This window comes from Podarcis gaigeae (genome assembly GCF_964106915.1).
Source record: "Podarcis gaigeae genome assembly, chromosome: 2".
Classification (NCBI taxonomy): Eukaryota; Metazoa; Chordata; class Lepidosauria; order Squamata; family Lacertidae; genus Podarcis; species Podarcis gaigeae.
Genome location: NC_139679.1, coordinates 35,113,996 through 35,128,984, shown reverse-complemented (window position 1 = coordinate 35,128,984; position 14,989 = coordinate 35,113,996). Strand labels below are relative to the sequence as shown.

Below are 14,989 nucleotides of genomic sequence, written 5' to 3'. Positions count from 1 at the left end.
ACATGTTGCAGATTATAGCAGGGTCCACACTTGAGATTGAACTGAAGGTTGCAGGTTTGATTGTTGTAGATCCTGAACTTTTGAATTGGCACAAATTTTCACCCCGCCTTAACTACCCCAGTCCTGCATTTACAGCCTCATTTCCTCATTGCCACTATTTGGCGCTAATACTTTTTTTGCCTTAGGTCTTTCTCCATCATCAACATCATCGTCTGTTGCAGGCATAGTGTGTGCTGTGAATGTGAGTCTCTGTGCTGCGAGAGTTTGGGGTCATGTCATTCATTCATTCACAGGGCTATTACTGACTCACCCGCAGTTAGCTGCCCTCTCTGACTTGCCTCCCCACCAGCTCCCTTGGTTCTGGGGAGAAGCATCTTAGCCTGGTCGAAAGGATCCCTACACTGTGGTCTCGAGAGCGGAGCTTGTGCAGGCGGGGAGTACAAAGAACCTTTATATAGCCACAGCAATGTCATTTCTCCTGCCTAGGTCGCAAGAGTGGAACAAAGCATAATCAGATGTTCCCAAGGCAGACAGAGCAATATTAAAGACAAGATGATATTTCTGACAGGAAGGGGAGAAGGACAGTGCACCTGACATCCATATAAAAATGCTGTGCAAATAGAAGATTGGTGTCTTGGGAGGGAGGGTGCGCACTGCCAACTTATTATGGGCCATGAGGACAAGGAGCCAACGCAGACAATGCTAGGCATTTTGCACATGGAAATCTGCCATATTTGGGAGGCATCTATGTTAGAACCATTCCCCCTTATTCTTTAGTTTCCTATAGCCAATAGTGTGTTTGTGTGATCTGTCTGTTGCCCTGTCCCAGCTCCTGCCAACCCAGCAGTTCGAAAGCACACCAGTGCAAGTAGATGAATAGGTACCGCTATGGCGGGAAGGTAAACAGCATTTCCGTGTGCTCTGGCTTCCGTTGTGCCAGAAGCAGTTTAGTCATGCTGGCCACATGACCCGGAAAGCTGTCTGTGGACAAACGCCGGCTCCCTCAGCCTGAAAGCGAGATGAGTGCCACAACCCAATAGTCAGCTTTGTCTGGACTTAACCATCCAGGGATCCTTTACCTTTACCACTAGTACATTCATGCAGATAGGTTGTCCAGGGAGCAATTCTATATACATTTCCTTAGGGTAAGTCCCACTGTGTTCATTGAGGCTTACTCCTATAGGAAGCTGTCTTATCCGTGTCAGACCATTGGTCTATCTAGTTCAGTGACTGACAGTGGCTCTCCAAGGTGGTTTCAGGCAGGCTTCTTTGCCCACCCTACTTGGAGAGCCAATGGGGATTTAACCTGGGATATTTTGCATGCAAAGCAGATGATACCACTGAGCTATGGCCCTTGCCAGCCATGTGTGTATAAGGTTGCAGCCTCTTCCGCTTGTTAGAGATGCAGCACAAGATAGGGAAGGGATCAATGAGTGCAAGATGCTCTCCTCAGTTTGTGTGCAGCTGGCTCTGCTGTGGTGTTTTGTGTGCGCGTGGTGGTGGGGATTTATTCCTGTCGTTTCATTCTTTTCTAGGTGTATTACAAGCGAGCAGACATGGCCATTGGGTCCCTCACCATCAATGAGGAGCGCTCACAAATTGTGGATTTCTCTGTGCCCTTTGTGGAGACCGGCATCAGCGTCATGGTAGCAAGAAGCAATGGGACTGTCTCGCCTTCTGCTTTTCTAGGTATGAGCTAATGCCGATAGCACTGAATGAGAGGGACTTGCTATAAGTTGTTGCTGCAGAATGGGGTGCCCTTGTTCACTGTTTCAGCCAGCCATGCCTTTTGCCATCATATTCTGTTCCTTTCTCTCCCCCCCCCCCCCGCCACCCAGAAGTGTCCTGTAGCCACTGAACATACTCGTTCTTCATTTGGCTTTGAGGTGGTGGTGGTGGTGGAGTCCCGTTCCGTCCCCGTCCCATCCAAGTTTATTTTTAAAGATGTCTTGTGCTTCTATAAACCTCAGTGCCCCCCGCTCCAGGCTTCTATTGCCTCCTCCCTGTGTGCAGATGATGCTGTTTTGGCTGTACAGTAGAACCTCTACTTAGAACTGAGTCTACTTGGGCGCAATCCAAGTTATGACTGCAGCAAACCCGGAAGTAAATACTGGGTTTGCTGCTATTTGCGCATGCGCAGAAGCAGCTGCCACCGTCTGCACAGGAGCGTGCTGCCGCCAAATGCACCTGTGCACAACGGCACTTCTACCAGCAATCCGGATCGACTTACGGATGGACCTCCGGAACTGATTATGTCTGTAAGTAGAGGTTCCACTGTATAAGGATTGGCCCTCATCTCCGACCATCACAAATAGATGACAGGGTTTGCTGATAATGTGTGCTAGGGAGAATTGAGCACTTTTATAACTGCCTAGATATTTGGGGTGCTAACATTCAATTGTGGCTGTGCATAATGCTACCCGATTTCAATTTTCAAGCTGAAAACTATGATTTGTGGAAGAATAGAAATACTTCCAAAAGGAACACTTTGCATGACCGGTCGATTTCATAACATTGTTTGGTGTTGTTTCCCTTGGTTAATGTTGAATCTAAGCTGTTTTTTCATTGGCTGATTGTGGAAGCGGTGATATGGGTGATTCCCAACAGTTGGGGAGCATGTAATGAACATGTAATGAGTGACATCAAACGATAAATTGCTAATGAGATGATGCAACCGAGGGCAGGTAAAGGTTGTGGAGGGAGTGGAGAAGAAGAGAGGACAATGTAAATTGTAAAAGAATGGAGCCTCAACTTCAAAAAGAGAGGTGTTTGTCGTTTCAAAAGTTCTTATAAAATGCTGTGCCGCTTTGCCTTGAACCAGAAAATTGGGCAACCAATTAAGAGATTAATGAATTGGGCTGATACAAACAGGAAAGAACTGAGAGAACAGAGGCTGTGGGTGACCTGGGAAGATCTTGTCATGAAGTGATAGCTTGAGAAGTTAAGGTGAGCAGTAGGTAAAAGAACAATGAGCATGAAATAATGTGTTGCTTTGGGAACTGACAGGAAAAGTCACATGTTTGGAAATGCTAAAGGGAAAGGGTATCAAGGAAGGTTGGCAGCAAAGAGATACCATCAGATGTACAGTTGCCAGCGATTACCCTTCCAACACCAAGGAAATATAGCAGGGCTCGGAAGAGGCTGAACTGTCAAGATATATGATATTAATTACACCCCCTTATCTATTAACATGAGTTTATTCCATCAGTGGAGGAAACTAGCTTAGTCTGGCATGATTTGTTCTTAACAAATTCATGCTGATCTCTGGTAATCACCCTGTGTTGTCCTAGAGTCTTAGAGATGTATTGCTTCATTAACTGTTCTGATATGTTTCCAGAGACTTAAAGCCCCAATACATCCTCTCGTGTCCCTTTCGTTTCTTTTGGAAAAATTTGACCTTTTCCCAGTGGAGTCTCATTCACCTTTCAAAATCTGCCGATAGACCAGAGTTCTCCAGAGATTGTAGAAACTTCATTGTGAGCTTCTCAAAGGCCCTCAGCAACATTTGACACCACCACCCCCCAGCTCCCACACTGCCTTCCCAAAGCCAGGTAAACAAGGCGCTGGGCTTTGGGAAGAAGGCATGAGGGCTCTGACATGCTCCTAGATCTCTCCCACCAACCTCCCAAAGCCTAGTTAGTGATCTCCCAGATTTGGGAAGGAGGTGGGAGGGCTCTAGGATCCTGTCAGAGCCTTGCAACCCCTTCCCAAAGCCTGATGCCTCACTTAGTCAGCTTTAGAAAGGCAGTGCAAGGGCGTGTTTCAAATTTGGGCCTTGTGGTGTGTGGCCTGCAGGTTCTGTGTCGAAGTGTTCTTGCGGCTCACTTGATATGAAAAGTTGGGCTGCCCAGCTGCAGAGCAAAGCAGTAAAGCAAGTTCATCAACGGTTTTATAGTGTACTCAGTGCTTCTTGGATGAAATGTACTGTAGGATAAAAATTTATTGCTCTAATGATGTCTCCTGACTGATGGGCGCTCCGTTGATGCATTGCTACCAAATGCATCAATTACTTGGCGGCGTCCATAGAGTAGTTTGGGACAGATACAGTGTGGGAGGCGGCACTTAAGTTTTAAACTTGCGTGTTGGATTAGCAGCGTTAAGAGTTCATTTCCTACTTAAAGTATCATTTTTTTATCATGGGCCAATTAGCTTGCTAGCACTCCCCCTGGCAAGCTCTTTCATCTGTTTAGTGCTGGATAGCTTGAGAATTGTGCTGAAGCCAGCCGTATAGCTTCAGTTTATACTGCACCCGTGGTTCCCAGAATCTCCCGTGTCCTTCCTTTTGTTTATTGTGGTCTAAATTCCTTACATCATCCCCACACTGTAGAAAGTCTAGCATAATACGGTCTCTGCATATTAAACATAGCAGCCCTTGGTGGTGGCGAGTCTTTTATTGGGTAATTTGCTTGCAACCCCTGTTTACAAGGATGTGGATGTATTGTTATGGCTGCTGGCCAGCCATTCCTTTGTCGGGGAGATGGCTGGTTAATAGCCTAGGATAGCTGGTAGTTGTCTTTTAATGGGAGCTAATCATTAGGCAGACTCTTGATGTAGAGATCTCTCCAAAAAAGTTTCAAATAGAGGATGGCTTGGAAAGTGAAGTTATCTCCCTTCCTGCAGCCAAAGCTGGTGTAAGGTGCATGTGTGTAGCGAGATAGAGTCAGTATGCATGGAATTGCAATTGTCTTTCCATATGCCAGGCAGTGGTCTAAACCACTGAGCCTTTTGGGCTTGCCAATCAGAAGGTCGGCAGTTCGAATCCCTGCAATGGAGTGAGCTCCCGTTGCTCTGTTCCAGCTCCTGCCAACCTAGCAGTTTGAAAGCACGCCAGTGCAAGTAGATAAACAGGTACCACTACGGCAGGGAGGTAAACAATGTCTCTGTGCGCTCTGGTTTCCATCACGGTGTTCCGTTGTGCCAGAAGCGGTTTAGTCATGCTGGCCACATGACCTGGAAAGTTGTCTGTGGACCAATGCTGGCTCCCTTGGCCTGAAAGCAAGTTGAGCACTGCATCCCATAGTCGCCTTTGACTGGACTTAACCGTCCAGGGGTCCTATACCTTTTACCTTTTGACTATGTTCCTGCATCTGTCTAGATTACACTGTGTTCCCCCCATGTTAGTAGCCGCAATGTAGCTCAGTGGTCAGGGAAGGAGCAGGCCATTTGTTTACTTTTCCTCCCAATCAGATTTGTTTGTGTGTGTGTGTTTAATCACTTTTTTTAAAATGCTCCTGCTCAATTACTTCAGTAATATCAAATAATCTTTTGAAGCATTTTAAAGTCAAATGAAGGGGGAGAGGCGTAAAAATGGTAGCAGTACCGCAGCAATAGAGTTCTGATTGCACAAAAGGATGGGTATCTTTGTAGGTGCGCTTGAACACATCATAAGCTCATTTGAAACAGCGGCTGCACATACACAATGATGAGGATGATAATTTTACTATTTGTATTCCACCCCTCTGACTGGGTTGCCCCAGCCACTCTGCGCAACTTCCAGCATATACAGAAACATAATAAAACATAGAGATATTAAAAACTCCCCTATACAGTGGTACCTTGGGTTAAGAACTTAATTCGTTCCGGAGGTCTGTTCTTAACCTGAAACTGTTCTTAACCTGAAGCACCACTTTAGCTAATGGAGTCTGCCACTGCACCGCTGTCTGCGATTTCTGTTCTCATCCTGAAGCAAGGTACTATCTTAACCCAAGGTACTATTTCTGGGTTAGCGGAATCTGTAACCTGAAGCGTATGCAACCTGAACCGTATGTAACCCAAAGTACAACTATACCATACATCTAAAACAGGTGACTTCCTTGAAGAATGATGGGAAATGGTAGCTTACACCTCACAGAGCTACAGTCCCCCAGCACCCTCAACAAACTACAGTCCCAGGGTTCTTTGGGGAATGTCATGTGCCTTAAATGTATGGCGTGTGTGCAGCCAATGAAGAGCAGGCCCCTTGGGCAGGGGCGGAGCCTGCTGCCACATGGTCACCTCCATGCGTTGTGTTGTTTATCCATGGGTGTATCATAGCTGAAAAGGGCTTTCTCCTTTTCCCACTTGGGAGTTGAAAGATATGGACAAAACCAGACACTTTGGTTCTAGCTTGTTATATCGCGGAATTTATTGTTTGCCCTCGAAGGAAGGGATGCATTTCCTTCCACTCTACGGAGCTCCCTTGGAAACGAATTGCTCAGTGCCAGGTGAGGACACTGGCTTCTCATAGGCTCCCATTAAAGCCCCTCCGAGGCAGGCAGGGCTTCCTGAGAGCTGCCCCTCCTCCTTCCTGTTGTGAAACAAAAACTGTCACTTCCTTTCTTGTGTTTCTCTGGCACCAACCGTCATCTATGCCAAAAGCTGAAGGCACTAAAATAAACAACAAAATAAACAACAGGGAGGCAGAATTATCGCTGCAATCAGTCGAGGGGGGTCATATCAGGCTCTCTCTTGGAACGGCAAACACATAATTATGGAAACAAAAGGAAATCTTTGTTGAAGATTAGTGAAAACAATATCCATTGGGAAGATAAATTAATGTAGCTATGCATCTGCAAGAGCCTTGCGTGAAATATTACCGTAGCTTTTTAGCTATTTTGAGTGAGTGCTGGCAAATGTTTATGTGCAAGAAAGGTGGTAGCCTGTCTTCCATCAGTTGCTGGATCTGAAAAAAAGGCACACGTATTACGTTACACGAGTTAGCACCTCGCAGTATGGTGCTGAGCAAGTGAGCTACATCTTCCGGGCGCGGGGTGGGAGGGATCCAACGTCATGCTGTTGTACTTTGGAAAGCTTTGAAATGCCATCCTCGATGCACAACAGCTGTGTTTTGCCTTTTGACACGGCAAGTGATTGATTGGTCTAGTATTTCAAATAGAAGCTTGTTTAACAGTCGGGGGGAATCTATTACACCTCATGGGAGAGGAGCCGTTTCGCAGAAAGGCAGGCAGTGGCTGATTCCTGGGGAAGTGGAGATTTGTTGAGTCCACTAGAGGACCAAGTGCAAGTTCAGTTTAAAGGAGCATCCAGTACTCCTAGGGAGAAAAGCAGTAGCACACCGATGGCATACGCTTAGCAGGGAGTAAGTGCATTCGGAAATCAAGAGGGTACCATTTTGCCTACTGCTTTACAGGTGCCCAAAGACACAAGTACTATCAAAAACCCACCTGGCAGGGATTTGGAAAGTTGATAGTATTGACCAACAGATGTGCATTTGCTCAGTGAACCAGCATCATCCCATGGCTCTGAGCCGAGTTCCCTTGTGCCTTCAGTGTGGGTGGAAGCAGCCCATTGCATGCCTGGTCCACAGCTAGAATATTAAAATGGAATAGAGGCAGGAAGCTGTTTTTTAAGGGCAGTAGTGGCTGGTGGAGTGGAGCAGCATTGCTTACCATTGCAGAGGGTGCCGCTGGTAACTGAGATGGGGGAGGCAGTGGGGTGGCTGGCATGATGTGGGTGCAGTGCTGGAGCATGTCCATTTGCTCCAACTTTGCTCCAGCCTCCATGCCAACTCCCCTCTGGTAGTGACCTCTGCCAGCCTTTACTGGTTAAGGGTAAGCGTGGCATGTAGAAGTCCGTTCTTAACCTGAAACTGTTCTTAACCTGAGGTACCACTTTAGCTAATGGGGCCTCCCGCTGCCGCCACGCTGCCGAAGCACGATTTCTGTTCTCATCCTGAAGCAAAGTTCTTAACCCGAGGTACTATTTCTGGGTTAGCAGAGTCTGTAACCTGAAGTGTATGTAACCTGAGGTACCACTGTACCCCACTTTAGAGGAATATGTACTTTATTTTTATTTTTATTTTTTAAAAAAGGAGAGGGCTTGTCAGAAACCTCTCTCGGAACCTTTTACTTACCGTTCAGAAAAATAAAAGAATCAGACATTTAAAAAATTCCTCTAGGACAAAGACACTTCTTTGATCTGGATTTTAAAACACACACACACACACATGCACAAAAACCTGGGAGACTCTACATGCCAGATCCTCTTAGCATCACAGAACAGAGTGGCTGCCTCTTGCATTCACAGTCCCCCGGGTACACAGTAATTACCTGTACTATAGTTATCATATAACATGTGTGTGTGTTCGTGTGTGTGTGTGTGTGTTTGTGTGTGTATACCCACACATTTTGGACTGGGAACCTGAAGTGATCATCTCTAAAGCCTTTCGGAAGCCATAGAAATACTGGAGCAACTCAAAACAAAAAAGGCTCTTAAGAATGGGGAGAACATAAAGGCAAGAAGAGGGAGCTACCTGCTCCCATCTAACCATCTGGATGAAGGGCAGGGTGGTGGGGGCAAAACTAAGCCCAGAGAAAATTAGGGGCCATTCCTGCTGTTGTTCTTGGATTCCCACCCAGCGATGCTTGCTTTTCTGGATCTCTTCTCTTCCTCATCTGCCTCAACGTGCTAATGAAATGCATCTGATGCCATCAGATAAAGTTTTTGTCCTCCTTGACAGGGAAGGACAAGCTGACAAATGGGCCTCGGTTGCTGTATTTTGAGGGCCTGAATTAATCCCATCCTTCAGTCTGCCCTTTAACGCTGGAGCTCTATCTCTCAGTCTGCTGCTGTCATCAGACAACTGCTTGGGCTCTCTGTTTGCTGCTCTTCCCCTCCTCTCCCCCCTGTGTTGCTCTCTTCCTCAGTTTGGTCACGTCCGCACAGCTCCTGCTTAGAGGAAGAGATGTGGTGTCTCAGCACAAGCAAGTCCTCGCAGTATACGCAAGCAGGGGAACCTCGGCCTCAGCTGGCATTCCCCCAACCTCAGCCCACACTGAGTGATAACCAAAAGAGGAGCAGAGTATGTGCATCTGGCTTCCTCCACCTCCGACCCTTTAAAAGCAGATTTGCGGGCACCTAGGGCCCTACAGGACACGGGTGGCGCTGTGGGTAAAACTTCAGCGCCTAGGGCTTGCCGATCGCATGGTCGGCGGTTCGAATCCCCGCGGCGGGGTGAGCTCCCGTCTTTCGGTCCCAGCTCCTGCCCACCTAGCAGTTCGAAAGCACCCTTAAGTGCAAGTAGATAAATAGGGACCGCTTTATAGCAGGAAGGTAAACGGCGTTTCTGTGTGCTGCGCTGGCTCGCCAGAGCAGCTTCGTCATGCTGGCCACATGACCCGGAAGTGTCTCCGGACAGCGCTGGCCCCCGGCCTCTTAAGTGAGATGGGCGCACAACCCTAGAGTCGGACACGACTGGCCCATTTGGGCAGGGGTACCTTTACCTTTACCTTTAGGGCCCTACAGAGGGACACGGGTGACGCTGTGGGTTAAACCACAGAGCCTAGGACTTGCCAATCAGAAGGTCGGTGGTTCGAATCCCCGCGACAGGGTGAGCTCCCGTTGCTTGGTCCCTGCTCCTGCCACCTAGCAGTTCGAAAGCATGAAGTGCAAGTAGATAAATAGGTACCACTCCGGCGGGAAGGTAAAGGGCGTTTCTGTGCGCTGCTCTGGTTTGCCAGAAGCGGCTTAGTCATGCTGGCCACATGACCCAGAAGCTGAACGCCGGCTCCCTTGGTCAATAAAGCGAGATGAGCGCCGCAACCCCAGAGTCGGTCACAACTGGACCTAATGGTCAGGGGTCCTTTTACCTTTACTAGGGCCCTGCAGATGTTGTTGGACTGTAGCTGCCATCCTCCCTGACCATGCTGGTTGGGGCTGAAGGGAACTTGTTTATTTGCAGATATTTCTATCCTCCAACATGAAGGGGGGGGAATGGTGGTGAAGAGCATAAAATCAACAAGGAAGTTACATTAATAAAAGTTCCAAATGCATCACAGATTAATACATCAGCACAGCTGGATCACCCATCAGAGGAATTCTGAGTGAACAGAGTTTTAAGCAGGTGCCTAAATGTCAGGAGGTGCCTGCCTGGTGTTCATTTGAGAGCACACACCAAAGGGGAGATGCCGCCATTTCAAAGACCCTGGATCTTTGTGGACTTAAGACAAACCTCAGGAGCAAATGGCATACAGTGGTACCTCAGGTTAAGAGCTTAATTCGTTCTGGAGGTCTGTTCTTAACCTGAGGTACCACTTTAGCTAATGGGGCCTCCCGCGGCCACCATGCGATTTCTGTTCTCTTCCTGAGGTAAAGTTCTTAACCCGAGGTACTATTTCTGGGTTAGGGGAGTCTGTAACCTGAAGTGTCTGTAAGCCGAGCTACCACTGTACTAAGGAGTGTCTCTCTCGAGAATTGAGGTGTCCAGGCAGGATTACACGGTAACTTGATCCCAAGCTGTTTAGGGCTATATGGTAATAATAAGACCTTAATGACAGCACATTCTGAGGAAGCTCTACAGAGACTTGTCCACCATTTTGCCCAAGCCTGCAGAGAGTTCAGTCTTACCATCAGCCTGATGACCTCCAACATCCTGGGTCTGGGCCAGTAATAATAATAATAATAATAATAATAATAATAATAATAATAATAATAATAATAATAATTTTTATTTATATCCCGCCCTCCCCAGCCGAAGCCAGGCTTAGGGCAGCTAACAACAATAAAACACTACAAAAGTACAGCACAAACAACACTCTAAAATCAAAACAAAATAAAAAAATTCCTTCCAGTAGCACCTTAAAGACCAACTAAGTTAGTTCTTGGTATGAGCTTTCGTGTGCATGCACACGAAGTGTATCTGAAGAAGTTAGTTCTTGGTATGAGCTTTCGTGTGCATGCACACGAAGTGTATCTGAAGAAGTGTGCATGCACACGAAAGCTCATACCAAGAACTAACTTAGTTGGTCTTTAAGGTGCTACTGGAAGGAATTTTTTTATTTTGTTTTGACTATGGCAGACCAACACGGCTACCTATCTGTAATTCTAAAATCATTCATTATAAAATTGCTGACCACACACTCAAGGTGGTGGATGAGTTTGTCTGCTTGGGTTCCACCCTAACCAGCATCCTCTCCATTGACACTGAGCTGGACAAGCGTATTGGCAGTGCAGCTACGGCAATGGCTCACCTCTCCAAAAGGGTATGGGTGAATGTGATACTAATGTCTCATACTGTGATGAAGGTCTGCCAGGCTTGAGTGCTGAACATGCTGCTTCATGGAAGTGAGTTGTGGGCAACTTACAACTTCCAGGAACGATGCTTCAGTGTGCTGCATCAGGAGGATTTTGGGAAGAATAATAATTTTTGTCACTACACCACCTGTGTGCAGTGAAATTAAATGACCCCCCCCCCAATACACTCAGTTTTGTTTGCGCTCTGTGTGCTTGTCGGAAGTCAATTGCACCATTATTTTTTTCCATTCAGCAGCCCAACAGGCCACGGATAAAAACTGTTCTTTGACCTGTTGGTGCGGCTGACTATATTTCTGTATCTCCTGCCCGAAGAGGTGCTGGCCAGGGTGTGAGTTGTTCCTAAGAATTTTCCTCGCTCTCCTGAGACAGTGGTCTCCCACAATGTCATCTAGTGAACTCCGGGGACAGCCCATGATATCATGTGCTGTATTCACCACCATATCAAATGGCAGGACAGAATTCCAAACAAATATGCATGTCCGCACTCCTGTCCCAGTGACATCTACATTGGCTTGGTCATGTCCACAGAATGGAAGATACCGGGATCCCCAAAGACATGCTCTACGGGGAGATGGCTTCAGGCACCAAGCCCGTTGGCAGACCAACGCTGTGTTACAAAGATGTCTGCAAACGCGGCATGAAGGCTGGCAACGTCAACCATGGGAATCCCAATCGCCTGGAGACGGCCAGTCAGGTCGTGCATCCTTACCAGTGACCAGAGGAGGAATGTTTGGTGGGAGGAGCGCAGACAGAAGAAACGGCATGGTGCATCTGCAGCAGCACAACTGGATGCCTTCACCTGCCCCAGCTGCAACAAAACATGTCTCTCCCCTATCGGTCTCTACAGCCACAGCAGGCACTGTAACCTTCCAACGAACGGTTGGACTTCACCCCCAAAGGAGCACTCCTCCATTGTCTCCCGAGACAGACAGAGGCCAGCAACTTAGTGTTTTTTACCTTCGTGTTTTTGCATCCAGTCATGAGTCCAGTTGCTGCATCGCTATGCCTAATGGGGAGCCTGTGTCTCTCCATATGCTGCTGGACTTTGACTCCCATTGGCAGGGCCAACGGTCAGGGATGATGAGAGTTGTAGTCCAGTAATCTCTGGAAGGCCACAGTTCCCTCACTGCTGACCAAGCACTGATGAAAAAGACATTGAGAACACTGGTTAACCCTGTGGCAAAGACACAGGGAAACCATTAATCAAGCCACCTTCATGCACTCACTTCTCTTTTGACTCTCCTGCTGCACAGAAACAGGTTCTCTCACCCAGGGGCAGAAACAGCTTCTTTCTCCGACTGCAGGTCACAGGCAAAAGTGTTCATTAAACCCATTTTCCAATAACCAGAGCCTGAAAAGCAGGGCAGGGGGAGAGCCAAATCCTACAAAACTTACACGCACAACCCAGGGATGTTGTAGTCCACTAACATCTGGGAGACTACAGGTTCTCCACGCCTGATTTAGAACTAGGTGGGAAATGTAGCAGCTATGGCTTCATCTGTTTTCTTCTCTGCCATGTACAACCTTTTCATGTCCCCCCCCCTCCATGCTGGACCTGCAGGGCAGGGGCTTCCGATGCAACTTTTTCAGTCCTTAAAGAGGTAGAGCAAATCACCAGGTTGTAACCTTGCAACTGATCCTCTTGTAATATGTGCGTGTGCATCAAAAATACATAAACAAAATAGAAGAGTTACATCAGAGTAATTACTGACAGAATGAGATGCCTTTATAATATGTTTTTCCTCTTTCTGTGTAATTAAGCACATCTGTAAGATGCGCCGGAAGCTTTGAGATTTCCTGTATACTTCATCATCGTATTACAATTTGTACTTATAGTTCCCCTCCCACTATCTGCATAAGGAATTTGATAAATATTGCTGCCCCAAAATTACCTTTAAAGTCATTGTGGTGGGTTTTGTTTTTCTTTCTTTCTTTGCTCACAAAATACCAGCCCCGGACGGGAAAATATTTCATACGCTGAAGCAACTGGTCACGGGGTTGGTATTTCCCATTATTCTCTGCCTCAGCCCAGCAAAGCACATTCTGTTCATACACCTTGGTGTGCAAAACCGCATTTGACAGCTGAAGGGAAAACCATATTAATTTTTCTCTTCTGATAAAGGCAGACAAGTAGCTTTGGGGTGTGTTGTGTTGAAAAATATCCCGTTGACTTGAGAGCCTGTTCATTCTTACAGCTTTAAAATGTGGCTTAGGGTTCCTAAATGCTCCTGAAAATGCTTCAGCCTTAGTTTTGGGAATAGTAATATTTACTGACAGTCCTGCACAGTGGGCCCATCTTCCTAACACCCCCCCTTCACAGAAAAGGAGAGAGATTTTCTCACCAAGAGGTTACCTTGCAGAGAAACATTGAAGCTTTTGGTTCAATAGAGATTTTCAAGTAAAGACTTCCATTCCATTATGCTTCAGAGGGGGAAATAAATAAAGATCTGGCCTAATTTGGAACTATTATTATTATTATTATTATTATTATTATTATTATTACTATTTTGTATTAAATTTGTATTCTGCGCTTAATCAAAGATCCCAGGGTGGTTCACAACAGAAAAATACTGAATGAGAATACAAAATGCACAATAAAACAAAGACAGAAACAAACCCCAAACTCACCTTCCACAAACACATTTAAAAAACCATCGAATGTTAATCAGCCGAATACCTGGTTGAAGAGAAACATTTTCACCTGGTGCCTAAAGGTATGTAATGAAGGCGCCAGGTAAGCCTCCTTGGGGAGAACATTTCATAAAGAGGAAGCCACTGTAGAAAAGGCCTGTTCTTTTTTTTGCCACTCTCCAGACCTCTCTTGGAGGCGGCGCACAAAGAAGGGCCTTAGATGATGTTCGCAGGGTCTGGGTCCGTTCATGTGGGGAGAGGATTCCCACTGACTCTCTAGGACATACCTGATGGACATTAGTTGCACACTCTATGGTATCTGCTGCAACCAATGAATGCAGCAAATGGGTGCTTTCGTTGAGATTCCAGCATTGCAGGGGGTTGGACTAGATGACCCTCGGGATCCCTTCCAACACTATGATTCTATAAGAGGCACACACAACCACCAAATTTCTTACTCATGTCTGTCTACTAACAGCACTGGGGAGAGAGAAATAGAGATGGGGAATGAACAGCCTTTTCCAGCTTGATAAGGACATCTTCCAAGGTCTTGGGTGTCACCTTAATTTCCTTTGCTTTGTTGTCAAAACCATTGCTGTGGATGATGCAAGTGTTTGTGTGGTGTGGTGCTATGGAAAGGTTACATAAATTTTAGTGAAGTTGACTCTTTAAGCACCTATCACCAGGGGTAGTTGTACTACTCTAATTCTTTCCATACCTGATGCTTCTCTCCCTGCTAAATGAAAGGGCCTCCAGTAGAAGACTCTGCCCGCCTCCCTGTCTTCATTCAGATATTTAATGAACTCGCATAGATTGGGGACAGAGTTTTCCCCCGCCCCCATTGAGTACCCAGGGCAACAGCAGCAGCATATTGTCTTAAAACGGCTCCTGTGTCTCTTGGGCTGCAATTGGGTGCAGAGGAATGGTGGGAGGAACCAGCTGGGGGACCCTCAAGGGAAGAAGACTCAGCGCCAGGGGATTGGTGGTGGGATGATGATGAGTGGTCAAAAGGAGAAGACTGGGAGTAGGAGGTTTTGGAAGCTAAAGAGGCAACAAGGCTAAGTGAGCTGGGAGAATCTGTGTCAGAGGGAAGTCCAGAATCAGAGGCAGAAGCTGAAGCAGGCGAGTGGGATGAGGGAGGACAAGAGGCAGAGAGAGAGTCAAGCTGGTGTCTTGTTCTCCTGCTGTGAAAAGCTCCCCTCCCTCCTTGTCTACAAGAACTAGAAGGGGCATGAAAAGGGTGGAGGGGAGGTTGGCTTCACACTGGCGCAGTCTCTGATTGCTTGGAAAAAGCCCTGGAGAGGAGGGAACTTTGATGACTGTGGGT

General features: G+C 46.8%; 1 protein-coding gene across 2 annotated transcripts in view; it reads left to right on the top strand.

Moving 5' to 3' along the window:
• The window catches only part of GRIN2C (glutamate ionotropic receptor NMDA type subunit 2C), a 92,104-nt gene that overhangs the window by 59,880 nt on the left and 17,235 nt on the right, over positions 1–14,989 (top strand). For both annotated transcript variants that reach the window (XM_083727941.1, XM_083727940.1), the window contains exon 7: positions 1,536–1,689. In XM_083727941.1, the coding sequence (XP_083584067.1) occupies positions 1,536–1,689 (154 nt within the window). The remainder of the gene's footprint in view (positions 1–1,535; positions 1,690–14,989) is intronic.